The 27,128-nt window shown below is 63.9% G+C and overlaps 1 protein-coding gene and 2 long non-coding RNA genes across 3 annotated transcripts; all 3 read left to right on the forward strand.

Annotated features, from left to right (window-relative positions):
- Positions 1 to 2: 2 nt before the first annotated feature.
- On the forward strand, positions 3 to 12,380 carry LOC309600896 (adenylate cyclase type 10-like; the record flags this gene model as incomplete). Its single annotated transcript, XM_082333525.1, has 18 exons — positions 3 to 109; positions 224 to 345; positions 843 to 919; positions 1,222 to 1,411; positions 2,363 to 2,415; positions 3,451 to 3,604; positions 4,311 to 4,503; positions 5,059 to 5,145; positions 5,524 to 5,807; positions 6,428 to 6,564; positions 7,428 to 7,553; positions 8,396 to 8,650; positions 9,340 to 9,678; positions 9,916 to 9,967; positions 10,461 to 10,683; positions 11,077 to 11,190; positions 11,349 to 11,527; positions 12,197 to 12,380. Exons 1-18 carry the CDS (start codon positions 47 to 49, stop codon positions 12,378 to 12,380), a joined length of 2,832 nt encoding a protein of 943 aa, XP_082189651.1. The 5' UTR covers positions 3 to 46.
- A 2,280-nt stretch (positions 12,381 to 14,660) lies between these two features.
- LOC309600853 lies at positions 14,661 to 16,664 on the forward strand. The gene is made up of 3 exons (XR_014230481.1): positions 14,661 to 14,766; positions 15,856 to 15,894; positions 16,526 to 16,664. It is a non-coding gene; the product is annotated as an uncharacterized lncRNA (long non-coding RNA).
- Positions 16,665 to 18,120: 1,456 nt separating this feature from the next.
- On the forward strand, positions 18,121 to 19,167 carry LOC309600941. Its single transcript, XR_014230499.1, has 3 exons — positions 18,121 to 18,160; positions 18,478 to 18,566; positions 19,140 to 19,167. It is a non-coding gene; the product is annotated as an uncharacterized lncRNA (long non-coding RNA).
- Positions 19,168 to 27,128: the final 7,961 nt, after the last annotated feature.

Below are 27,128 nucleotides of genomic sequence, written 5' to 3' on the forward strand. Positions count from 1 at the left end.
TATCAACGCAGTGGATCTGTGCACCATCCTCCACAACGTCAGCAGGATGACGCTAGAAATCCTCAGTCCTCACAAGGCTGAAGTGAACAAAGTCCTCCTGTTTGATAAAGTGAGCGTGGGGGAGCGATCGCCTCCCCGCGCCCTGAGAGGGTGGGCAGCGAGCAAGAGGGAGCGACTCCCTCTTGGGCATTGTAGCAAGGCGTGCTGCATCTGTCCTTGGCAGGGCTGCACGTTCCTCTGTCTGTTTGGACTCCCTGGAGTAAAGCTGCCCTGTGAGAGCCTTCACGCCTTGCAGAGCGCTCTTCAGATCTTCGCCTTGTGCTCCACGATGCGCGTGGAGATACAGTGAGTCAGCGTGTGGCGGGGCGGGGGGGTGCACGCTGCCTGGGACAGTGCAAGGGGCCTTTACCAGAAAGAGATGTGCCTTCTAGCTTGCCCTGCCTTGTCCCTGGCAGGCAGGAGGCAGTGCCCTGAGAGGTGGCAGGGCCCAGCCACCTGAGGTCAAGTTTCTGTCGCCACAGGTGGTGACATCGTGGGCGCCACCTTCCCTCCCTCTTTGCTCACGAGAGGGCTGCGGCCTGCTGCAGGTCGCAGCTCAGGGAACGTGGCCTCGGGGGAAGTGTCCAAAACTTCCTGCGTGCGCTCTACCCCTGTCCCTTGTCCCTTGCAACATGGGTATGTTGCGCCCCCGAGCTCTCCATGGCCCCAAGACCCGTGCCGGCAGGGCAGGACAGCAGGCGGCCCAGGCTAGCGCCGAGGGGAGGTGCGGGAAGGGATGAAGCTGGGTGGGCAGGACCGCGCCTGGCGCGCTGCTGAAGCCACTCTGTTTCCCGATGTGCCAGGGCGGTGTCTGTTGCGGTGACCAGCGGGACGGTGTTCTGCGGAGTCACTGGCCACCCTCGGAGGCATGAATACACAGGTACGAGGCGTGTGTCAGAGGCGCGGGAGGCTGGCGTGGGCCTGCTTAAGCACAGCAGTCTGGAAGAGGAAGGCGCGCTGGGAGAGGGCTTGCCCAGCAGCCGGCCAGGAGGGGCCTAGGCAGCGCCGGTCCTGGCGCGGGGCGGGAGAAGGGGCTCCGTGGCCGGTTGTTCCCCTGGGTTCTGCTGACCCCGTTGTGGGGTTGGCCTGTGCCGGAGGCGAGGCAGCCCTTGGCCTGGAAGGGCACCGCAGGGCTGGTGGCACAGGTCCAGCAACACGTGCTCTCCCTCTCTCTGTCTCCAGCCATTGGCCAGAAGGTGAATTTGGCAGCCCGGATGATGGTGCACTACCCTGGGCTGGTGTCCTGTGATGCAGTGACCTACGCCGCCTCTCGGCTGCCCCCTTGCTGCTTCAAGGAGCTGCCGGAGAGAGAGATGAAAGGCGTTAGCCATGCTGGCACTCTCTATCAATACGTGGGGATCACCAAGGAGAGGTGAGGGTCCTCTGAGAGGGCTGCCTGAGGGGACGGTGGCACCAAAGGCGCAGCCTTGGCCTGCAAAGAGGAGTCCTGCAGAGAGAGACCAAGCTGCTCTCCCCTCCCTCTGGCTGAGACGGTCGGAAGCCCTGGCGTGGGAGGCTTTTTGCCTCTCTCCCCTGCTGTCTCCTGCTGCTGAGAGGGCGGGAGCGAAGCCACAGGGATGGAGAAGGTTCGTCTGTCTCGGTAGACGCAACCTGGCCTCGCAGGCTCTGTACAAATGGCTTTTGACTGTGCTTGCTCCACCACGTGCCCAAGGAGGCTTTTGTCCCGGCTGCTTCTGAGCGGGAAGTTTTAGGCCAGTCCATGTTGTCCATGTCCGTGTCCATGGCCTGTGCCTCACCTCCGGCACAGGCCAACCAGTCCAGTTTCCCATGGGGACACGGGGACTTAACGGGCCACTCTTCCTCCTGTCTTCCTGCTGAAGTCTCCGGCTCTTCCTCTGAGCCAGGATTTGACCACCTCTTTGGATGACGGTTTGAACGTTAACATTGCCATCTCTTGGAAGCTACAGGAAGACTTGAGCCAAAGGTGCCGGGTGCTTGGCATCCCCACCCATTCAGGGACACAAGTCCTTCTTTCCAAGACACTTGTTTTTGTTGGCCAATGGGGTAGAGCTGTCTGCTAGCCAACAACACGGCCTGGCTTCTTTTGCGTGTCTCCGGTTTCTCTGGGTTTGGCCTCTGGTGATGGGCTCTCGATACGTTCTCCCGTCCCGCCATGGCCGTTGGGCTTCGGTATGCTTGAAGCTGTCCTAGCGTGCAGCCTGAACTTTGGCTGGGGGAGCGTGCAGAGAATAACACGCTGCTCGAAAGAAAAGCAGGTACCCGAGGAGCACGCCCTGCCCCTCCAGGCCAGGCTGCTTCTCGCCAGCTAATTGACTTGTGTTTTCTTTTGCCCTGCTTCTAGCATGTTTGGCATGGGTCTTACCAAGGAGAGGTCAGAGTACGTCCCCTTGCTGGGTAGGTAGAGAACGCCTTGCTCTTCTGAACCCCGGGTTCTTCCCCTTGGTAACTTTTAGTGCCACGCTGGGAAGGGAGAAGCTTTTGCCAGGGATGGTGTTGCCTGCAGCGGCCCTAACGCTGGTGGGCTGAGATACAGACAGCTTCGTAGGTAAAGCAAAAGCTGCGCATGCGCGCAAGGCAGACTCAGGCGTTCGTTCCCTGCTTCCCGTCGGCAGGCAGGTGTCTAGCCATTTCCAGGAAAGCATCACGCGTAACGGTGCCTCGGGAAGACAAACGCCGTAACTCCGAACGTCCCCCCTTCCTCCTTCTTTCCCGCAGCTTTTCTTGCTGAGCACAGCGTCCTATGGTGTGGAATAGGCCTTTGGGCAGTCGGGGTCAGCGGTCGCGGCTGTGCCCCCTCCCAGCTTCTTGCGCACCCCCAGCCTGCGCGCTGGCGGGGCGGCGTGAGAAACGGAAAAGGCCTTGACGCTGCGCAAGCGCTCTTCTGCAATAACTAAAACATCGTTGTGTTAGCCCCACCGATGTTTGGTCAGCCGTCCAAAACATAGCACCACACGAGCTATTACCAAAGAAAATTAACTCTAGCCCAGCCCAAACCAGTCCAGGCCTGAAGACGCTGCCTTAGCTACTGGGAAGTGCTCTGTGGCTCATGGTGCGGTGAGGAGATGCTTTGAGTCCGTTTGGGACGCAGCTGCCTGCAGCGACTCAAAGCATCCCTTCCAGTCTGGTGCTGGATCACTGTGGGGAGTTGCACGGGGCCGGCTGAATCTCTGGGCCTTTGGGAGGGGGGCAGGCGGGGAAGAGGGCACGGGAGGTGTGCCGTGGGGCAGGCGGGCAGGGGGTCCCGCTGCCGCTCCCAGGAAGGCAGAGGTACAAAAGCTGGGATGAGCGGGCGGGAAGGAGGCCTGGGTGTAGGCAGGCTGGCGGCTGTGGTGGCGGGGAGGGAAGCTGCGGTGGAGGGTGCCAGCACGAGGGGCGACTCTTTGCTTGTCGGCACGCCCCAGCAGCTCGTTTTCTTGTTTGTCTTCACAGGTCGGGAGAAGGAGATTGACCTCTTTGTCAGCTGCTTGAAAGCCTATGAGGATTTAGGACAAAGGCACATCCTGGCATTTGAGGGCACGATGGGCTCCGGGAAGAGCCACTTACTTACTGAACTGGCCTATTTAGGCCAGGCTGCTGGCCACACGTACGGGTTTTGAATGTGTAGCTTTGGGACACTGCCCCTGCCCGTCCCCTGACAGCCATGGAACGCTCCCGCCCCTCTGCCGGTGCGCCTGGCCCTTGGACTGCAGCCTCCCCAAAAAGCCTCCTGGAGACACTCCCTAGGAGCTCCCGTGTGCTCTGCCAGCTCTTCGGGGAGCTGGCGGTGGCTTCTTGAGCCATGGCCTTTCCTCCTCACCTCTGGGCTGGGCACAGCTGGAAGGAAAGAGCCCAAGCTCAGGGCTTTTCATCCGACTCCAGACCCAACAGACAGCACAGTGGCCTGTCTCAGAAGCCCTGCTTGCCCTCTGCCTGTTTCCCAGGAGGAGCGCTGGGGCAGAAAAGCCTTCCTGCGGTCTGGCAGGCAGACTGCTGAGGTCTGGAGCCCAAAGGCAAACTCACCACTCGCTCCATCCTTGCCTCTTAGCCCCGTCAGTTCCTCTGCAGCGGGGACGTAGCGAGAGCTGGGCCGGCGCTGCGGAGACACGGGCTCTCGACCCGGCTCTCCCAGTGCCTTGGCAGCAAGCGCCCCTCTGTGCCCTTTCTCGTACGAGGAGTGAGAAGCTTGGCCTTCTCTGGGAAGCACCTTGGGATGGGTGGCAGAAGAGCCCCCGCCAAGGACATCTCCACCCGTTTTGTCCAGAAGGCTTGGGCTGTTGGGGATCTCAGTCCCTTTTGCTTTTGCACGGCAGGGTGGTTGCCATGGAGCTGCTAGAGGTCAACGTCAGGCAGTCCTTCTCTGCCGTCTCTACGCTGGTGGCCAGGGCCCTGGGCCTCCAGGACTGTGAAAACTGCAGCGACAAGCAGCGCGTGCTGCGGACAGAGCTCCGAGGGGCAATCGAAGAGAGCAGCTATTGCCTCCTCAACGACAGCTTCCTTGTCCAGGTGAGAGCGAGAGGCCTCTCTGGCCCTGGAGAAGGCCTTCTCCTCAGCTTTTCTGGGTCTGACGTCGTGTGGGCACGCTGCTGGGAGGAGTGCCTTAGCTCGGGGGTGGGAGTCGCAGGGGTCATAGCACACGTTTCCCATTGCCGGGCCCGGGGGGCTCGCTTTCTGTGCCGAGTTCATGTCCCGCGCTGCATGCGGCAGTGCCCGCTGCCTTGTTCAGCACCCTGGAAGTGGCATTGGAGAGAGGCTGTTGCTGACCTCGTGCTGAGGTCACCGGTGTGCGAGTGGTCTGCTCCAGCCAGCCCAAGATTCCCGCAGCCAGAGAAGCAGCTCTTGAGGCCACCCCCAAGCCCCAGCTCTGCCAGACACCCTCAGCAGAGGGCCTCTGCTTTAGGCTCTAGGTGAAGGCCCCAGTGGGGCTCCTTGCACCTCTGTTGGGGAGAGTTAAGGTGCCGAGGCCAGCAGTGGCGGTTTGCTCGGCGCCCTTGCTTGGCGGGTAGGTGTGCCTAGCCCCGGCGTGATGTTGCTCCCTGACTCTGCTGCTTTTCTGGCCAGTTTCCCGTTTCGGACAAGGTTCGCGAGATGTGTGAAATGCAAAGAAAAGCAGAACTGTGCTCGACGTGGGTGAAGGTGCTTGAGAAGGTGAGCGTTTCGCCTTCCTTCCTTCCTTCCTCCTGGGTCAGAGAAGGACAACAGCCCTGCTGCCTCTGGGCTCTGTACCACAGCAGTGTGAGCCGCCGGGAAAAACACACCCAATAATTTTCTTCCTGGAAAGTGGCCCTGGAGGAGGAACGATGTCTTCTGCGTTCCCTTGCCCAAGCTCCCTCCTTGTGCAGGGCAAGTGATGCTAGGTGTGACCTTCAAGTCTCAAAGAAATTAAGAGTCGGTAAGCTTCTGAGCAGGGAAGTGGTTGGGGAGAGACCTCCGAGCATCCTCTCAAGAGACAGAGGCTAAATCTCCTCCCCTGGAAGACCCGTGAGAATCCACCGGCTTCCCCTCAGAACAACCTGCTTTTTTCAGGTCATTGGAGGAGAATTTGGCATATTTGTCATCGACAACGCCCATTTCATCGACCCTGCCTCCTGGTCTCTCATGTCACGTGCGCTCCAAAATGTCTCCCACTTCATGGTCATGAGCTTAGCTCCAGGCTGCGTGAGAATGGAGAGCTTTTGCAAAGCCGCAGCAGGCAACGCAACATCCCAGGAAATCGCCTATCTTCATCTGGCCGAGCTGAAACCTTCCGCTGTGGTGCAGAAGGTCTGCCAGGCCCTTGGAGTGGTCAGCATCGCCAGGGATCTAGCGAGGTAAGTTCGAGGAGCTCTTCCAGAGGGCTTGAACCTATGCAGACCATGGGAGGGAATCAACCCCCCAGGAGAGGGAGCGCAGGGCCGCTAGAAGCATGGCTGGCTCTAGCGAGCAGCGGCCGTGGGCTGCTTGTTACGCCTCGCCCTGGCAGGTGTGAGCTGAGAGCGGGCAATCCCCTATTCACAGCGTGTGGGAGCTGTCAGCCCTTCGCTCTTGCACAGGGAGGGAGGAAGGGAGGAAGAGTCTCGAACCCAAGCGTGGCCGGGCTGTGAAAAGGCCTTGGTCTGGGTGGCCAGGCTGTGGGGGAGATTCGCCGGGCCAGAGGTCCGGCCTGCTGCCAGGGAGGAGCTAGGCTCCTGAGGAGAGGAAAGGCAGGGCTCGCTGCTCTGTGCTTTGGGCATCGTGCGCAATGCTTCTCCCGTGGACTTCAGCGAAGGCTGGAGGTTCACGGGGGCCAAAAAGCCCAAGCCAGTGGGAGAACCGTCCCTTTCAAAAGTGAGGTGTAGCTGTGACGAAGATGCTGGCTGCCCTGTTAGGCTCGAGTGCCTCGCCGCCCACCTGAACTGTGTTGCGCCTTACTTTCCTTGTGTTGCTCACTGCCGGATCTACTCCTGTCCAGGTTCCTGATCCAAAGAAGCTCGGGGATCCCCTATTACTGCGAGGAGCTGCTGCGCTGGCTTCGTTGCAACGACGTGCTCTTGTTCCGCACCCGGAGGCGGGGTGTAAAAGCAGAGGACAACTGGGAGAGCCTGATCAGTAAGCATCTTTGCTGCTGACTAGCGAGTTGCTGTGGCGCGTTGTCCGCAGCACGGTCTTGCCCCGTTGTTCCCCCGTGGATGTTGGCAGAGTCGGCTCTTGCAGCAGTGCAGAACTTGGTGTGGCGGAGGCGTGGGCTCCTGCAAGCCTTGCTGTTGGGACAGCCAAAGCGGGGACTAGCGAGTTGTGGTGGCTCGGAGGGGCCTGAATTCTTGGGGTGGGGGCTGGGGGGCTAAAACACAGGGGAAATGGTTCCAGAGCGCATGTGTTCCTGGTATATCTTAAGCATTCTAATGGGCACGCAAGTAACCTTGGCCAAACGCCAGCTCACTTGAGAACAAATCCCAGCTTGAGGTGAGGGACAGGCCCGGGAAACTTGAATCCAAAGCCATAAATCCCCACAAGGGTGCTGGTCATGGAAGAAAGCAGCGGTAACGCCACCGAGAGAGCAGTGCCAGCCGGAGCGCCGTGGCCTGGGGAAGAGCCAGGACGGACGCTACCTTTTGCATTATCACCAGCAATTTCCCTGGGCGTGGAGGTAGCGCTGTCAAAGGCAGCAATGCTGCTGCTTTCTGTCCCGGGGCGCTCCGTCGCCCCCCGGGAAGTCTGGAAGCTGTGACCGAAGGACTCTTTGGGAAAGCGGGTCTGAAGGCAGAACGCCTTTGGGAGGGCTACGCAAAGAGGCGCTCGCACTGGGAACTGTTTTGCTCTGCTTAATGGCCACGTTCAGCGCAGGCAGGTCCATGCGCCCGCACTGGACCACGCAAGGTGGGACCTGTCCCATCTCGGGTGCGTTTTGAAAGGTTTGCAAGCTGCAAGTCACTTTGCAAATTGCCTTATTTGTGCTCTCTTGCTCCACCCAGCTTCTGCGGCCGAGGCTTCAGCCCTCGCAGCAGCCTCGAGCTCCGGCGCGGGGAACGACGGCAGGGTCTGCGTCGTCAGACCAGACGTGAACCTGGAGAACACCGTGCTGCCTGCCACCTTGAAAGGTGAGGGGCCGAGCGCCGCTTTGCCGGCTGGCGGCTGTGCCGGGGCCCCTTCCCGGGGCATCAGCTAGAGGGAGGCTGGGCATCTGGGTGCTGCAGAGTCACCCTCTCAGCCTGGGGGCTCTGCTGGGAAGGTGGCTCCGGTCCCACCAGAAACAGGCTTGGGGCTGCGGGCAGCCGTTTTCCCCTCCTGGCTGCGGACCAGCTGTGAGCCTGCTGGCTGCTCTCCAGCAGCAGGCAGGAGGGAAAGGGTTATTGGTGCAACACTAAAATGACTCCCTTTCCTCAGAGAAACAAAGCCTTTGCTGGGAAAAGTCTTTGCCTTGCCTCTGATTCAACTTGGAACGTGGCTTCTACCTCCCTGTTCTGTTGGGAAGCTCCCCAGCTAATGCTGGACTCAAGGCACTTCATCCTAACCAAATCCCTTTTTTTTGCTGTGGGTTGGCTTGGAAAGAAAGGAATACTTAAGATATCCATTGTGGGGAGCTCTGAGTCCCCCTCTGAGGGGGGGAAAGTTCTCTGTTCCCTGCGTGCACTCTTGGGCAAAAACCTACTCCAGATCTGGTAGGGCACGGCACGGGATGCAGGTGCCTGCTGGATCCTGCCCTCCTCACCCTTGGTGGGGGAGTGTTTGTTTGAGCGTCTCGCTTTTCCCCTGGCCTGCGATTCCACCAGGAGCGGAGCCGTTTTGAAGACGCCTGCCCCGGGCTGCTATTGCCCAGCAGGCGCGGTCCCGAGGAGAGGAGGCCAAAGTCTAGCCCGTGTCATGTGCGGAACCGTTCCAGCCACTCCAGCCTCAGCATGGGGAAGAGGCAAGAGAGAGACGCGTTGCTTCTTTTTGACAGAGATTGTGCTGGCTCAGCTGGACCAGATAAAGCCGCTGAAGCGGATGCTTCTGAAGTTTGCAGCTGTCATCGGGCCAGTGTTTACCACCCAGCTGCTGTCGCACATCCTGCCCACGGGCTTCAGGCACAAGATGAATTGCTTGTTGGACATGCTGGTGCACGACAACATCCTGAAGTGGCTGAAAAACCCAGAGGTGCCAGGAGGTGTCCAGGATCCTCCCACGGGGCCAGCCACCTCCCCGGAGGCGGAGAGCAGTAAGTGGTAGCAGTAAGGCGGACAAGGCAGCTCCCAGCTGTGTCCTGGCGGGGCTCCCCAGGGCACGGTGCGCGTCCCCCTTGCTGCTGGGTAGGCAGAGCTCAGGCAGGCATGGCTGTTGGGGACGGGTTGTTCAAAGATCTTCCAAGTCAATCTCAAAGCACGCTCGCTTTGCGCTGGAGGGAAGTTCCCACCAGCCGTCCCAAGTGCCCCTGCTCCCCTGCCTCCAAGCGCTGCTCGCAGCGCAGGCACGGGAGGGCGTAGGGATCCCTGTCATCCTCTCCCAGCCGCCTGCCGCATCCGGATCAAAGATGCCCTCCAGAGTGCCCCAAGGCCTTCGACAGGCTCTTATTCAGCTTGGATTCCCCTGTGGCGCAGGGAGGGGAAGCTCAGGAGGCCGGGGGCTGCCTTGCCAAGAGCGGGGAGAAAGCGCTAGCCGAGGCCTCCTTCGGCTGGTGGCGACGTCCCCAGGTCCCGCCTGGAGCGCAGCTGAGCGCTGTGTCCCAGGGCGGTGCTACCATCAGCAAGGCCAGCCGGGCCCTTTCGCCCCACGCTGCAAGGCTCGGTGTGCAGCAGCGCTGCTTCGCTGCCAAGGATGCGCACCAAGGCACGACTTTGGTGCCCCGGCTGGGACGGCCCTGAGCCGTGGCCCCAGCCCTGGCTGATGCAAAGGCCCTTTGCCTTGCAGGTGCGGAGAGGCCCTCTCCCAGCAAGAAGACCGCGGAGCAGCAGTCTGGCGTCCTGGCCTTCTGTGTCCCGCTGCTGCGGGAGGCTGCCTACGAGCTGTGGCCCGAGAAACAGCGGGTGGTCTTGCACCGCAAGTGTGCCGCCTTCCTGGAGCAGCACGCGCACAAGTGCAAGAGCTGCAGCCAAGGGGACTTTGTTGCCTTCCACCGCTTCGCCGCCACCAGCCCCCAGGACGGAGGGAGCTGTCAGGGCCCTGCTGACCAGGGCGACTCACGCAGCTGGGAGGCCTTGGTGCTGGCAGGAGAACGGCTGAAGAGGGACAGGACCCGCGCCACTGAGGGTATGCTGCGCGCCATGCTCCGCAGCCCGGGCCCTCCAGGAGCCCAGGGGTGTGTGCTGGGCATCGGGTGGGAGTAGATCTGCTAGGGATGAGCCCCGGCGGTGAGGACGACCGCTACAGTCTTTCCTCAGTGCGTCGGGACCCTTGCAAGGCTCCTTGCGAGCCTGCTGGGAAAGGGAGAGCAGCTCTTAGCCCAGGGTAGGCGAGGAGGTCTCTAGCCCCCCGTTTTCTTTGCAGGTGCTGCAGATGCTCTGCAGCAGCAGCAGGCTTTCCCGGAGGAGGATGTTGGGTGAGCGGACAAGGTTTTGATTCTTTTTGAAGCCAGTGAGCTGAGGGTCTCCAGAGGAGACAAAGGACGCGCTGGCATTTGGCTGCCGGTTGTGAGCCTAGCTTAGGGAAGAGGCTTTCTGTGGGGTGGGAGCTGGGAGGAGATGGCCATGGAGAGGAGGGAGTGCTCGAGGCAGCCCGTGGGCTCAGAGCGGTCGTCACACTCCACTGGAGCAGCCCTTGCTTCCCAGTTCCTAGAGCAGTGCTGCAAAATGTGCAGGGCAAAAGCCACCCCAGGGACTCGGGTGGTTTGCCTGTGGGAGGTGACAGAAAGCCCAGCTTGTCTTTTTCTCCCTACCTACAAAGCACCCGTAGGAGTCACGCCTGCCCGTGGCCTCGTGCTCTGCTTTGAACAAAGGGCTTTTGATGCCGTCTCTGGGGGGAGAAAGAGCAGTACAAGTGACGGCCGTGTCTTCTTTGCTCTCTTCTTCCCCTGGGCACTGGCCCCTGACTAGTGCGGCAGGGTGGTTTCTGGCAAAGAGCGAACAGACAGCTGAGCTGCCCAGCAAGACCAAGGGGCAGCACAGCGGCACGCGCTCGTGTGAATGCAAAGCCATCGTGGAATCGGTGCTTGTGCCTTTGGCTCGCCACTACATGGCAATGGGCGACGCTGCCAGAGCCTTCTACTACCTTCTGGAGTGTGCGGCTGCCTACCTGCACGTCTCCAACAGCTACATGGTGAGTTGCCCTGCTTGCCAGCACCCGCTGCGCGTGGAGTCCTCTCAGGCGCCTGGCTCTGGGCAGGACAACTTCCCCGTTGCAATAGGGCGTGCCTTCGCAGGGCCTTGGAAGGGAACCGCTGGGGTCGGACCCTGACTTTCGCCTCTGGTTTGCCTCTTGTGCAGTAAGAGACACAGGGCACCGTGCCCTTAGCACCAGGGGCGTTAGCAGGGAGGCGGGCAGAAGGATCCCTGGTGCCTGTGCTCTGAGCCAGCGGGACTGCGTTTGGGCGGGCATCAGCAGGGGCAGAAACAGGCCCTCTTAAGACAGATGCCAGAGGCAACGGGGGAGGACGAGGCTGGCCACGGGCTCTGCGCCCACGCTCACCTGCTCTCTGTGTGCTTGCGCAAGGCCCTGCTGAAGCTGAATGAAGCGGAGGTCCTGAGGAACTCACTAGAGAAGAAAGCGGATGGGAATGGGACAGCCTGCTTTGAAGAGGCCACCTTCTTCAGCCTCAAAGGGGAGGTAAAGAGACGGGGAGGTCTGGAGGGATCTCCTGGGGGACAGGGCTGGATGTCTTCCCCGGTTGCAGGGGATATCCCCGGCCTCTCCCGCCACTGGCGGATTCCTGCAGGCTCTTGGGCAACTCGTCCACATCGGGATGCTTCCCTTTCCCCGTGCAGGTCTGCTGTCGTATGGGACACGCGAAGCTGGCAAAGAAAATGATCAGGGAGGCTTTGCGCCTGCTCAGAAGGCAGTTCCCCCGGACCTCCGTTGGAGCCTTTGTCAAGTCTCAGGTGGAAAAGTTGCCGTGTGCCGCCTTTGCTGCCAGAAGAGCATCCTCCCTTCCGCAGGAGGCCCGGTGAGAAGCAGAACTGAGAGCTCAGGGGAGGAAGAGCCATGTCCTGCCCGGTCGCAGGCGTCCGGGCCCAGACCTGCCTGGACCTGAGGCCGCGCCTAACCAGACGCATAGGCCTTCGCCGGACGGAGGCATTAAGGAGCCATGTGCGGGTAGAACAGGGAACTGCAGAGCCCCACACTCCCTCCCTCCCTCCCTGCGCAGTCATGGGAACAAAGCACGCCCTTGGGCAAAAAGCAGCTTGCAGCTGGGGATGCGTCTGCCGGCAGGTGTTGGCTGCGGCAGGGGGTTGGGGGTGGCTGGGAAGAGAGAGCTGTAAGCAGGGAGCAGAGGCTGAAGAGGGGCAGGGGGTCTGGAGGCAGGAGCAGGACATGGGGAAGGAGCAGTAGGTGGAGGGGAGGTGTGAGGGTGAGGAAGCTCCGAGGGCGATGCCCCTTTTCCTGCCGATTCCCGGCTTTGCTTGGTGCCCCCCCGGCGCTGTAGTGCCAAGACGCCCCCTCGAGCGGTCAGCTTCCCCCAGCAGCACTTCTTTGTTTGCCCCCTTCCGCTCCAGCAGCCCTCGCTCCAGCAGCTCCCTTTCTTCCAGGGAGGTGTCTCCTGGCTGATCGGCCACCCTGCCTCCGGGCCAGGTGTCCGGTGCCTCGGGGCCCAGCAGTTTCTCTTGTGTGGCAGGAGGAAGAGGCTCGCCTGGCTGCTGCGGCAGAGCTGCTGCCTTTCCTTACTGGAGCACCTCTTCAGCCTGGAGGGCACTTCCAGCGGACGGACGTTCTCCCGCCTGGCAGCGCGCATGAAGGCCAACACGGACAGGGCAGCAGACGCCTATCAGGCGGCAGACTCCCACCACAGACAGCGTTAGAACAGAAGGGGGGAAATGAAGTTCTCTCATTAAACATCTCCTTTTGGAAGACCTTTCTTGTCGGGCCTTTCTTTCTGAGGCACGAAAAGACACGCTGTTGTCTTCTTTCTGTTGAGGGCTACCGTGGCTCCAGCTGTGATGCCTACAGCTCTCTCGCAGGTGCAGAGTCGTGATTGAAGACGCTGCTGATTGGAGGTCACATTAAAGCCAGAGACCCTCTCAAAGCCTAGCCCTCTCTGTTGCTCTTGTTCCTCACCACCCACGTACGGTCAGCCGCCTACTGCTGCTCCCCACCTTTCCCCAGCTAAAGGGGAGGAGAAACCTGTTTAATAAGGCCAGGGTGACAGGAAACGCCCCAGACGCCCAGGGGACTTTGGGCAGGTATCTCCAAAGGTTTTGCCTTGACTGAGCTCATCGGGGGGCGTGAAACAACACACCCTTGTGCCTAGCGTTGCCCCCGTGTCAGTGCCAAAACTCTGCAAGCAATTATGGTCTATAAGCAGCGCCGCAGAGACGGGGGAAGAATGTGGGGACACAGCACGCAGGCAGGTCGTACGTCTGCTCCTCTGCCCTTCCAGCTGGCCGCGCTCCTTCTGGCGGAAGAATTCCTTGGGTTCGTCCCCTCCAGCTGCCTACCAAGGGCTTTGGCAGGAGAAAGGTTTGCATCTGGAGGTTGTCTTCTGCGCTTCTGTCGTGGTTTAATGCCAGCCGGCAACTAAGCCCCACACAGCCGCTCGCTGTGAAAAGGGGCTTAACCAAAGGGGCTTTAGAGTGTAACTACAAAAGTTTACCTATTGTACAAAAGGATTGAAGTCTTGCAATCTCTCAGCGAAGGACAGTTCCTGATCAGAACAGCAACTTGTCCTAAAAACCAGCTGAAACCGACCCTGCAGCTTGGACAAGAGTCAAGGAGCAACTGAGTCTGCACAAGAACAAGGGGTTACCAGCGGTGAGGAGGAAGAGTCCTCAGCCTTCATCCCCACGACCCCCCGCGACCCCCACCAGGAGGCACCGCGCAAGCGCAGTTGGGAGGGGTTTATGGAAACGACCTCTGGGGGCGAATTTTAGTATGAAGCGGGGACAGGCAGTGCATATGTGTAGGCGTATTGGGAAACCTTATGTATATGTAACACTTTGTCGTATAAATCCGGGACAAGCCAGCACGTGGGCGCGCACGACTTTGGCGGGATGACCCCCGTGCTGCTCAGCGCTGAATAAACATACCTACTTTACAGCCTTACGGGCTGGGGAGTCTGTTCCCGCACATCCGCTGTAGCTCACTTTGGCTTTACCTATTAATTGCAGCTCCGTTTGGGACCTGCAGGATGGCAGGGGCTTCATTCCGGGAGCTTCCAGTCACCTGCAGGAGCTCTGCAGATGCAGCTTTGCTTCTGGCACCCTCCGTAGCACAGAATTGCCATGGCCACCCCAGGAACGCCAGGCAGGCCGAGCTTACAGCAGTGCCGCACCTCCTGCTCCAAAAGCTTCCGTTGCTTCACACCGGAGTCAAGCAGGACTGGGGTCCCTCTGGCGGGTGTGCCTCTGTCTCTTCCCCTCTGTTCCTTGGAGGGGTGATGTCCGCCATGGGGAACGACTGCTGTGAGGAAGGGCTTCACCAGCAGGCTTGGCTTTTGGGAATGCCCAAAGGCGACGGACGTGGCTGGTGCTCATCCCTGAATGTTGATGTGCTGACAATCTAGAGTGAAGGCTGGGGTGTTTCTGGTGGCACCCAGGCTTAGCCAGGTGTTTTCTATTAGACACAGAACTTAAAAGGGACTTAAAAGTGTATAGTGCGACCACAAGAGAGCTTGGTGGTGGGTGGGAAGTGGAATGGACTGTGTCCTTCTATGGAGGCCATGGCAGCGGTCTCCCTGTAGGTGCTGGCTTTAAGTTGGACAAGCACGCGTCATCCTCTCTGCACCCTTGACGTACTCGCCTCCTCCTTCCTTTTGCCCTCCCTCCATACCTGTCTGACTCCTAGGCTGGTGGGTTGTATTATTTTCCTTATGGATGACCCTGCACACCATTGGTAGTGGAACTGTGCGGTGGCACGGAAAGGTAGCTCTGGATGGTAGCTCTTTTCTTCAGCACAGGAAGGACCTGGAGGTGCTGGAGAGGGTCCAGAGGAGGCCACAAAAATGATGAGAGGGCTGGAAGACCTCTGCTATGAGGAAAGGCTGAAAGAGCTGGAGTTGTTCATCCTGGAGAACAGCGTGGAACTGGCTGCCAGGTCCTTAGGCCCACACGGGCACTTCGTGATTGCTGGCTGTCCCTTTTACAGGTTTCACTGCTTTGACAGAGAAATTCCTCCAGCGGAGCAGCACAGAGAGAGGCACTGATGAGCTGGCGCAAACCCTCAATTACTACATGTGTGACATTTTGAAGGGTAAGGGCCGTGCTGTCGGACTCTCTGGCATTGGGCCGTGAGGCTGCTCGTGGAGGGTGGAGGCCGACATGCTGGGCAGCCTGGTCCTGCCTCCGAGGAAGGGCTGGGGCTTTCTGTGGCCCAGAGGAACAGCCAGAGCAGCCAGGGTCTCCTGGCGAGTCGGGACCAGCGCAGGTCCTTTCTGCTCCCCGCTTTCTCAGCAGCCACCTCTGTGCCTCTGGCGTGAACACCCGGCTCCGTGATGCGTTAGGGCCCCCAGCAGGCTGAGGGCATCCGGCAAGTGCCAGTGCGCAAGCGACCCGAGGATGCTGGCGCTGATGTGTGTGTGTGTTTGTGTGTGACCCTCATGAGCCCCTCAGCACAGGGGACATCGTGACCCTTCCGAGCTGACCGTGAGCACATCGTGGCCACCCCTTCAGCAGCACTTGTAGAGCAAAGCAAGGGAGTCCTCAAAGGTGAGGAAGGGTCTGGAGCATCTCTGCTACGAGGAAAGGCTCAGAGAGCTGGGACCGCTTAGCCTAGAGGAGAGAAGGCTCAGGGGGATCTTAGGAATGTGTCTAAAAGCTGAAGGAAGGGTGCAAGGAGGACAGAGCCAGGCTCTTTCCAGTGGTGCGCAGTGTCAGCAGCAGAGGCCACACCGTGGGCACGCGCTGAAACACAGGAGGGTCCCTCCGTACGTCAGAAAGCACTTTTTGACTGTGGGGGTGACTGAGCAGTGGCCCAGGTTGCCCAGGGAGATTGTGGAGTCGCCCTCCTCAGAGCTATTCAAAAGCCATCTAGCCACCGTCCTGGGCAGCTGGCACCGCGCAGCCCTGCTTGAGCAGCGTGGTTGGACCAGACAGACCCCAGAGGTCCCTTCCAGCCTCCACCTTTCCGAGACTTGGTGGCATCTCGAGGCCCTGCCTGCTGTGTGGGTGCCAGGGCTGGGGCCACTGTGAGCCTGGGAGACGGGCCGGAGTGGTGCTTTCCTGAGCTGTGCCCCACGGTGCACCCTCGCCCAGGTGCTCCTCTCCGGGCAGAGGGGCTTGCTCTGTGGCTTCTGGAAGAAGGTGGCCGCACGACTCTTCCTTTTCCTCCCTCTGTCCGCAGAGATGCTGAGTTTTGGAGGAGACATCTTGAAGTTTGCCGGTACGTACTCGGGACGATGATGCCCACGCGTACTGATCTGCAGCATTTAACTGATGTGGCGGCCGTTTGCTCTGCTCTCCTTCTCAAGAGGCTCTGTGCAGCACCTTGAGCCAGCTTTCTGGCCACGCACACCCCCCCCGCTGCAGCGCCCTTTCCCCAGGCTTCCCTTTGCCCCCGGGCCTGCCTGCGGTTTGGCTTTGCAAGGGCTGTGGCTCCCCTCCCTCTGCCCCCGCCTGCAGGGCCTTGGGGGCAAGGAAGCACTGAGAGGAGGAGACCCCCTAGAAAGCGCAGCCCCAGGCGCGTGTTGGGGTGGCAGCGAGGGGCAGGGAGGCCCTGGTGATGCAGAGCTGGGGCTGCCAGGCCGCGAGGGGAGGAGGAGTCCCTGGCGTGCCGCAGCTGCAGAGGAGCGCTCGGGGCAGGGGCTGGCACCGCCGCCGGCTGGCTGCTGCTGTGGCTGGCCCGGGAGAGGAGAGGTGGCCCGGCGCCCAGGGCGTGGTCCTCCAGGACGCTGCCCTCCCACGAGCCCATCTTCCTCCGCACGTTGTGCGGTTTCTGCCGTCCCTGCCACTGAGCGTAGGTCGGGGAGAGTCAGGTCTCGGCAGAGCCTTTGCCTTCCCCTCGCTTTCCCCAGGGGATGCTGTGCTGGTGCTGTGGAGAACATCGCTCCAGGAGCTGGCTAAGACCATCAGCCTGGTGCTGCAATGTAGCCAGCAGATCCAGAAGAAGTATGGGAGTCGCGACACGCCCGTGGGTCTGAAGATCCAGCTGAAGATAGGTACGGGTGCTGTGCCAGGCGCAGATGCGTGGCACTCTGCCGTGCCACAGGGTGCTTCGCACCGGCAGGGAACGCGGGGATCCCTGCTGGGGCTAGCGCCAAAGGAAAGCATCTCCTGCCAGCGTTCAAGGGGCCAGCTGTAGTCGGAGCAGGGATGGGAGACCAGGACTGCTGGGTTTGCGTGCCTTTGCAGGTGCAGAGGAAGCTTAAAGGCAGAGCGGGGCTCAGATCAAGTATTGGGGTCTTTGAATGGCTGCTTCAGCGCAGATGTCTGGGGGAGGCAGTTAGCCTTTCCTTTTTCCAGCTGGGGCAGCTTTGCATCCTTTCCCCTGCTGGATTCTCCCCTGCCTTTGACAAAGAGCAAAAGGGCCCCGCTTTGCTTACAGCTGTGAGAAGGGCTTTTGCAGGCCGCTGTGTTGTCTCCAGCAGACAGCTCCAACCTGCCTGCATGTAAACGGAGCAGGCGGTGCTCAAGCCCGCTGGTTTGCTGGGCGTCTGGGACGGGCAGCTGGGTGAGACGCCTGGCACTCTCGCGTCTCAGCGACACGTTGTCAACGTCGACTTTGTCCGTTTCTAGACCCCCGTTTCAGGGACCTGTGTCGGTACCCCCCGAGTAGGAAGCCCTCCCCCTCCACAACGCCCGTCTCCCCGCTTGGGCTTCAGATGAGCTTCTGAACAGCTGAGATGCTGGGGACTGTAGAGCTCCAAACGTTCCCTGTGTCAGTTCTGCTTCTCCCTCTCTCTCTCTCACCAGGCATCTCTGCGGGGCCCATGAGCCTCCTGATTGCTGGAGACGGGAGGCGGCAGTACTTCTGTATCTATGGCCAGGCCCTGGCTGAAGTTCGTGAGGCCGAGGAGCTTGCGAATGCAGGTGAAGTTGTCCTCTCAGCCACCGCCTGGGAGCTCTGTGTGCAGCGCCGGCTCAGGACCAAGCGTCTTGAAGGCAAAAGAGCTGTGAAGGTAGGTGGATGGGACGGCCTCTAGAGCCATTCTGAGGAGCCGGACCTGGCCACAAAGGAGAGAGGTGTCAGAAGGCTGAGGAGCTGAATGTGGCTCACAGTTGTAGCTGTGAAAGCGGGCAGGCGGCTGAAGCTCTTGTCCTTCCCTCTCAGGGGTAACTGTGGGCCGGGCTTGCTTGGTGTGAGGGGTCGGGAGGCACTGGACGGGTTTTGGGCCCACCAGCAGTGTCCTCTGTGGGTCACGGAGCTGTTGTTGACAGCTGGGGATGCTTGGAGGATGCCTGCCCAGCTCCGGTGCTTCTGAGGAAGCGCTGCAGTCCCATCGCGCCGGGTGGGCTTGTTCTCCCCTTTCCTGGGCAGTGACGGTGGAGGGCAGGCTCTGTCCCCTGGGACTGCTGGGGAGGCCAGTGGCAGTGCTTTCATTCTGTGTGTCTTCAGGTTACAGGCATGGATCAGATGTCTCAGTCAGAATGCCAAGACGCTTTACGCAAGCTTGTACACTGCCAAATGAGTCGCCCCTCGGAAGAGGAAAGTGAGTGCAACCTTCCCCTTGTTCTGCGATTGCCGAGGAAGGGGGGGGCCTGGCCGCTTCGGGGGCCAGAGAGGAAGCACCGCCACCCTCTTCCCCCTTTCGGGCAGCACTCGTGCTTTTGGTCCTCCTGTGCGTGAGCTGGGGCATCGCTGCTGCCGCCGCCTCCTTCCAGGGGACAGCTCCGCCCTGAGCGTCTGGAGGTGGCAACACGAGCAAACGCACAAGACTCTTTCTGCCCCATTTCCAGTGCCGGCCCCTGCTTTCCAACACCTCGTAGTCCCATCCTCCCAGCCATCACCTGCGTTTTCTCTCCTCAGGTGCCCCGAGTCCTGCTCTTCTCTTGCCCACTGATCCTGATGCGGAGGAGGTGATTATGAAGTACATCCCAGAAGCTGCTCTCAGGAAGGTACGGCCAGGCCACCACTGCGGGGGGGCTGCTGCATTTTTGGAGGGCAGAAGAAGGGGTGCGTGGCAGAGATGGAGTTCTCACGAGAACAGACCAACAAAAGAAAACGCACCCTGAGACGACATGGCAGGGAATCGGAGCCGAGGGGCACCGGTGCCGCACCGTTGCGTGCGTTGTCCTCGGAGAGAGACGGGTGGCGGGAGGCGGTCTTGCGTCGGCTCCGTCTTTTCCGTGGGTGTGGTTCTGGATGTGCTGCGGACGTGGCGGTGGGCTAAAAGGGAGATTCTCCTGAAGCGCCTAGAGCATCCCTGAGGGTCTTCCCTCATGTCCATGCCTGTCCCAAGATGGGGTGTAACCGGAGCGCCTTTCTCTCCTTTGTCATTTGTGTTATGGTTCAGTATCTGCCTGCCGCAGGCTGGGCAGCCTGCCCGCCATTTGCACCGGGAGGAGGATTATCCCTTCCTCCGGTAGTACCTGCTCTTGCCAGTACGCCTGCTCTTCCTCGGTATCTGGTGTGGGCAGCGAGCCCCCGGGAGAGCAGGATGGCGAAGCTGTCGTGCTCTTGTCTTACAGCTTGATGACAGAGTGCCGCTGGACCTCTTCTCTGAGCTACGGCCAGTCACCAGCCTCTTCGTCCACCTGCAGCTGGCTGCAGATATCAACGCAGTGGATCTGTGCACCATCCTCCACAACGTCAGCAGGATGACGCTAGAAATCCTCAGTCCTCACAAGGCTGAAGTGAACAAAGTCCTCCTGTTTGATAAAGTGAGCGTGGGGGAGCGATCGCCTCCCCGCGCCCCGAGAGGGTGGGCAGCGAGCAAGAGGGAGCGACTCCCTCTTGGGCATTGTAGCAAGGCGTGCTGCATCTGTCCTTGGCAGGGCTGCACGTTCCTCTGTCTGTTTGGACTCCCTGGAGTAAAGCTGCCCTGTGAGAGCCTTCACGCCTTACAGAGCGCTCTTCAGATCTTCGCCTTGTGCTCCACGATGCGCGTGGAGATACAGTGAGTCAGCGTGTGGCGGGGCGGGGGCGTGCACGCTGCCTGGGACAGTGCAGGGGACCTTTACCAGAAAGAGATGTGCCTTCTAGCTTGCCCTGCCTTGTCCCTGGCAGGCAGGAGGCAGTGCCCTGAGAGGTGGCAGGGATGGGAACCCAACGACGGGCACCCACGGGGGGCGGGGACCCAGCCACGGGGGATGGGAACCCCACCACGGGCACACACGGGGGACGGGGACCCACTCACGGGAGGCAGGGACACACCGACGGGCACCCACGGGGGACATGGACTCACCCACGGGTGACATGGACCCACCCCTGGATGCCCACGGGGTATGGCACCCACTCCCGGGGGGCAGGGACCCACCCATGGGCACCCATGAGGGCAGGGACCTACCCACTGGGGATGGGAACCCAACGACGGGCACCCACGTGGGGCGGGGACCCAGCCACAGGGGTAGGGAACCCACCCATGGGTGCCCACGGGGCCTGGGATGCACCCACGTGGTGCATAGACCCACCGACGGGCAACCACGGGGGGCAGGGACCCACCCACGGGGGCTTGGAACACACTCATGGGTGCCCACGGGGGCCGGGAGCCAGCCATAAGGTGCAGGGACCCAACCATGGGGGCGGTGACCCACGCACGGGAGACGGGGACCCACCCATGGGTGCCACGGGGGCTGGGACCGACTGCCGGGGGCCAGTGACGCACCCATGGGCACCCATCGGGGCAGGGACCAACCCACGGGGGATGGGAACGCAACCACGGGCACCCACGGGGAGTGGGGACCCACCCGCGCGGGCTGGGAACCCAGCCATGGGCGCCTAAGGGGGACGGGGACCCACTCACGGGGGGCAGGGACACACCAACGAGCACTCACGGGGGGCAGGGACACACCCACGTGTGACGTGGACCCACCCATGGATGCCCACGGGGTATGGCACCCACTGCCGGCGGGCAGGGACACACCCATGGGCACCCATGAGGGCAGGGAACCACCCACGGGGAATGTGAAACCAAGCACGGGCACCCACGTGGGGCAGGGACCCAGCCACAGGGGTAGGGAACCCACCCAGGGGTGGCCACGGGGCCTGGGAACCACCCACGTGGGGCAGCGACCCACCCACGGGCACCCACGGGGGGCAGGGACCCACCCTCAGGGGCTGCGAACACACCCATGGGTGCCCACGTGTGCTGAGACCCACCCATGTGGGGCAGTGAGCTCACAATGGGGGCGGGGACCCACCCGTGAGATACGGGGACCCACCCACGGGAGACGGGGACGCACCCATAAGTGCGCACACGGGCTGGGACCCTCTCCCGGGGGCCAGGGACCCAGCCACGGGCACCCACGGGGGGCAGGGACCCAACCACAGGGGATGTGAACCCACCAATGGGTGCCCATGGGAGCTGGGACCCACTCCCGGGGGGCAGGGACAGACCCATGGGCACCCATGAGGGCAGCGAACCACCCACGGGGGATGGGAACCCAACGGCGGGCACCCACGGGGGGCGGGGACCCAGCCACAGTGGCTGGGAACCCACCCATGGGTGCCCACGGGGATTGGAACCCACCCACGGGGGGCAGGGACCCAACCACAGGGGATGGGAACCCACCCATGGGTGCCCGCGGGGGCTGGGACCCACTGCCAGGGGACAGGGACCCACCCACGGGCTCCCACTGGGGGCATGCACCCACCCACGGGCGCAGGGACCCACCCATGGGCACCCACGGGGGGCAGGGACCCAGCCACAGGGGCTGGGAACCCACCCATGGGTGCCCGCGGGGGCTGGGACCCACCCATCGGGGCTGGGACTCACCCATGGGGGATGGGAACCCCACCACGGGCACACACGGGAGAGAGGGGGACCCACCCACGGGCACCCATGGGGGCAGGGACCTACCCACGGGGAATGGGAACCCAAGCACGGGCACCCACATGGGGCGGGGACCCAGCCACAGGGGTAGGGAACCCACCCAGAGGTGGCCACAGGGCCTGGGAACCACCCACGTGGCGCAGCGACCCACCCACAGGCACCCACGGGGGGCAGGGACCCACCCATGGGGGCTTGGAACACACCCATGGGTGCCCGCGTGGGCTGAGACCCACCCATGTGGGGCAGTGAGCTGACAATGGATGCGGGTACCCACCCGTGAGATACGGGGACCCACCCACGGGAGACGGGGACGCACCCATGGATGCCCACGGGGGCTGGGACCCACCCAGGGGGGCTGGGAACCACCACGGGCACACACAGGGGAGGGGGACCCACCCACGGGCATGCATGGGGGCAGGGACCCACCCACGGGGGGCGGGGACCCACCCACGGGGGCTGGGAACCCACCCCTGGGCGCCAACTGGGAACGGGGACGCACCCACGAGATACGGGGACCCACCCACAGGAGACGGGGACGCACACATGGGTGCCCACGGGGGCTGGGACCCACTCCCGGGGGGCAGGGACCCAACCATGGGGGCCGGGATCCAGCCACGGGAGACGGGGACCCACCCATGGATGCCCACGGGGGCTGGGACCCACCCAGGGGGGCTGGGAACCACCACGGGCACACACAGGGGAGGGGGACCCACCCACGGGCATGCATGGGGGCAGGGACCCACCCACGGGGGGCGGGGACCCACCCACGGGGGCTGGGAACCCACCCCTGGGCGCCAACTGGGAACGGGGACGCACCCACGAGATACGGGGACCCACCCACAGGAGACGGGGACGCACACATGGGTGCCCACGGGGGCTGGGACCCACTCCCGGGGGGCAGGGACCCACCCATGGGCACCCATGAGGGCAGGGACCCACCCACGGGGGCTGGGAACACACTCATGGGTGCCCACGGGGGCCGGGAGCCACCCATGGGGTGCAGGGACCCAACCATGGGGGCAGTGACCCACGCACGGGAGACGGGGACCCACCCATGGGTGCCCACGGGGGCTGGGACCCACTCCCGGGGGGCAGGGACACACCCATGGGCACCCATGAGGGCAGGGAACCATCCACGGGGGATGGGAACACAAGCACGGGCACCCACGGGGGGCGGGGACCCACCCGCGGGGGCTGGGAACCCACCCATGGGTGCCCACGGGGATTGGAACCCACCCGCAGGGGCTGGGAACCCACCCATGGGTGCCCACGGGGATTGGAACCCACCCACGGGGGGCAGGGACCCAACCACAGGGGATGGGAACCCACCCATGGGTGCCCAAGGGGGCTGGGACCCACTGCCGGGGGGCAGGGACCCACCCACGGGCTCCCACTGGGGGCATGCACCCACCCACGGGCGCAGGGACCCACCCATGGGCACCCACGGGGGGCAGGGACCCAGCCACAGGGGCTGGGAACCCACCCATGGGTGCCCACGGGGCCTGGGACCCACCCAGGGGGGCTGGGACTCACCCACGGGGGATGGGAACCCCACCACGGGCACACACGGGGGAGGGGGACCCACCCACGGGCACCCATGGGGGCAGGGACCCACCCCCGGGGGGCGGGGACCCACCCACGGGGGCTGGGAACCCACCCACGGGCGCCAACTGGGAACGGGGACGCACCCACGAGATACGGGGACCCACCCACAGGAGACGGGGACGCACACATGGGTGCGCACGGGGCCTGGGACCCACTCCCGGGGGGCAGGGACCCACCCATGGGCACCCATGAGGGCAGGGACCTACCCACGGGGAATGGGAACCGAAGCACGGGCACCCACGTGGGGCAGGGACCCAGACACAGGGGTAGGGAACCCACCCATGGGTGGCCACGGGGCCTGGGAACCACTCACGTGGGGCAGCGACCCACCCACAGGCACCCACGGGGGGCAGGGACCCACCCATGGGGGCTTGGAACACACCCATGGGTGCCCGCGTGGGCTGAGACCCACCCATGTGGGGCAGTGAGCTGACAATGGATGCGGGTACCAAACCCGTGAGATACGGGGACCCACCCACGGGAGACGGGGACGCACCCATGGGTGCGTACACAGGCTGGGACCCTCTCCCGGGGGCCAGGGACCCAGCCACGGGCACCCACGGGGGGCAGGGACCCAACCACAGGGGATGGGAACCCACCAATGGGTGCCCACGGGGGCTGGGACCCACTCCCAGGGGGCAGGGACCCAACCACAGGGGATGGGAACCCACCCATGGCTGCCCACGGGGGCTGGGACCCACTCCCGGGGGGCAGGGAACCACCATGGGCACACACGGGGGAGGGGGACCCACCCACGGGCACGCATGGGGGCAGGGACCCACCCACGGGGGGCGGGGACCCACCCGCGTGGACTGGGAACCCACCCCTGGGCGCCAACTGGGAACGGGGACGCACCCATGAGATACGAAGACCCACCCACAGGAGACGGGGACGCACCCATGGGAGCGCACGGGGGCTGGGACCCACTCCCGGGGGCCAGGGACCCACCCATGGGCACCCATGAGGGCAGGGACCCACCCACGGGGGCTGGGAACACACTCATGGGTGCCCACGGGGGCCGGGAGCCACCCATGGGGTGCAGGGACCCAACCATGGGGGCAGTGACCCACGCACGGGAGACGGGGACCCACCCATGGGTGCCCACGGGGGCTGGGACCCACTCCCGGGGGGCAGGGACACACCCATGGGCACCCATGAGGGCAGGGAACCATCCACGGGGGATGGGAACACAAGCACGGGCACCCACGGGGGGCGGGGACCCACCCGCGGGGGCTGGGAACCCACCCATGGGTGCCCACGGGGATTGGAACCCACCCGCAGGGGCTGGGAACCCACCCATGGGTGCCCACGGGGATTGGAACCCACCCACGGGGGGCAGGGACCCAACCACAGGGGATGGGAACCCACCCATGGGTGCCCACAGGGGCTGGGACCCACTGCCGGGGGGCAGGGACCCACCCACGGGCTCCCACTGGGGGGAATGCACCCACCCACGGGGGATGGGAACCCACCCACGGGCACCCATGAGGGGCAGGGACCAACCCAGGGGGGCAGGGACCCACCCGCGGGGTCTGGGAACCCACCCATGGGCGCCCACGCGGGATGGGGACCCACCCACGGGGGGCAGGGACCCACCAGCGGGGGCTGGGAACCCACACACGGGTGCCCACGGGGCCTGAGACCCACCCACGGGGGATGGGGACCCACCCACGGGGGATGTGAACCCACCCCCGGGCACCCACTGGGGGCAGGGACCCACCCACGGGGGATGGGAACCCACCCATAGGTGCCCACGGGGTCTGGGACCCCCCCGCCCCCCCACCCCTCGTGCCCCCCTCGTGCCGTGAGGGGGGGCCCTGGGCACCTGGGTACCAATGGGGGGGTCCCTTGGGTGGGGGTCCCCTGGACTTGGGGGTCCCCTGGTGGGTGGGGGTCCCTCCTGGGCACCTGGGTCTCAAGGGGGGGGGTCCCCAGACCCCCGGGTGTCCTGAGGGGGGGGGGGTCTCTGTACCCCTGGGTGCCCTGGGGGAGGTCCCCAGACCCCTGGGTGCCCTGAGGGGGGGTCCCCAGACCCTTGGGTGCCCAGGTGGGGGTCCCTGAACCCTTCGGTGCCCTAAGGGGGGGTCCCCAGACCCCTGGGTGCCCCGGGGGTTGGGGGTCCCTCCCGGACCCCTGGGTGCCCCCACACAAACTGGACGAGATCCTGGCCGCCGCCCAGCAGAGCATCAGCGCGGGGGAGGGGCCGGGGACCCCCTGCCCCCCCTGGGCAAGAGTCGCCCCAAGGGCTTCTTCAGCCCCGAGGTGGGTGGCCCCTGGGTGCCCTGGGGGTGGGGGTCCCAAACCTCTGGGTGCCCTGGGGGTGGGGGGGTCCCAGACCCCTGGGGGTGGGGGGTCCCTAATGCCGGGGGGGGTGGAGGGGTCGCAGATCCATGGGTCCCTTGTGGGTGGGCGTCCCGAATGCTTGGGTCCCTTGGGGTGGGGGTCGCAGACCCCTGGGGTCCCAGAAACCTGTGGGTGGGGGTCCCGAATACCTGGGTCCCCTGATGGGGGGGGTCCCGGACCCCTGGGTGCCCTGGGGGTGGGGGTCCCAAGCCCCTGGGTCCCTTGGGGTGGGGTCCCTGATGCCTGGGGTCCCTTAGGGTGGGGGTCCCGGACACCGGGGTCCCCCGGGGGTGGGGTGGGGGTCCCTGCTGGGTGGGTGCCCTGGGGGGGGGGGTCCCGGACACCGGGTCCCTGACAGCCGCCCAGGCGCCCTTCGAGGCGCCCTGCATGGGGCCGGGGGGCTGCGACCGCCCCTTCCTCCCCCCCGGGCCCCCCCGGGCTGATGCTGCGCCAGAAACCCATCGGTGGGTGCTGGGTGCGGGGGCCGGGGACCCCAGACCCCGGGGGGGGGCGGGGGAAGGGCCCGGGTGCCTGGGTCCCGTGGCGGGGGGGGGATTTGGGTGCCCTTTGTCCAGTTTTGGGTGGGATTTGGGTGCCCTGGTCTCATTTTGGGGGGATTTGGGTGCCTCGATCCCCTTTTGGGTCAGATTTGGGTGCCCTGGGTCCCTTTTTGGGTGGGATTCGGGTGCCTCGGTGTCCCGATCCAGCGTCGGGGGAGGTTTCGATCCGATCCCAAGGACGAGATGAAGAGGCTGGAAGCGGCCAGATGCCGCACCACCTCTCACTTCTGCTCGAGGGGAGAAGAGAACGGAGGGAGGAGGGCGGGCGAGGGCGGAGAGGGAAAGAACAGGGGAGAGAGAGTCAGAAAGAGGAGGAGGAGTTTCTCACCACCGCCTCGGTCCGAGGATCTTCCGCGGGGTCTGCGGCGGCCTCGGGATTCGTCGGGGACCGAAGGGGGGGGGGGGGGGGGCGGCCTTGGGGGCGCAGGAACGGAAGGAGCGGCCTCGCGCCGCCGCCCCCCGCCGCGGGGCACCGCGGGGCTCCTCACGCCGGGGCTGGCGCGCACGCGCGGGTCACAAGTGCGCACGTGCGGTTCGCCACGGCCGCGCTGCCCCCGCCTCGGCGCTTTTCGCGCCTTTCGTCCCCGCGCAGGCGCACGCGGGCGCTGTGCTCGGGACCGCGGAGAAGAGCGGCTTCTCGGAGCGCGAGGCGGGGGGCGCCGCAGCGGCCGTGTCGCGACACGGCCGCATTTGGTACCGGTTCTGTACAGGGGGCTGGGGGGGGCTGGGTGCTGGGGGGGCGATGGGGTGGGGGGGGGGTAGGGGCGGGGGGGGCTGGGGGGGAGGGGGGCGGGGGGGGGTGGGTGCCGGGGGCCTGGTGGGGGCGGGGGTGCTGGGGGCGATGGGTGCTGGTGGCGATGGGGGCACAATGGGTGTGCACGACCTGGGGTGCAATGAGTGGCGAGGCCCGTGCGAGCAGTGCACGGGGGTGCGATGAGTGTGCAAGAACTGGGGGTCTAATGAGTGTGCAAGGAGTCATGGATGTGCACTGAGTGCGGGAGGCCCGTGCGAGCCGTGCACGGGGGTGCAGTGAGTGTGCAAGGCCCAGGGGCTGCAATGAGTGTGCAAGACGTGGGGGCAATGAGTGTGTGAGGAGTCACAGCTGTGCAACGAGTGTGCAAGGCCGGGGGGGTGCAATGAGTGTGCAAGGCCCGGGGGGTGCGATGAGTGTGCAAGCC

Source organism: Platalea leucorodia, assembly GCF_965183815.1.
Source record: "Platalea leucorodia genome assembly, chromosome: 26".
NCBI classification, from domain to species: domain Eukaryota; kingdom Metazoa; phylum Chordata; class Aves; order Pelecaniformes; family Threskiornithidae; genus Platalea; species Platalea leucorodia.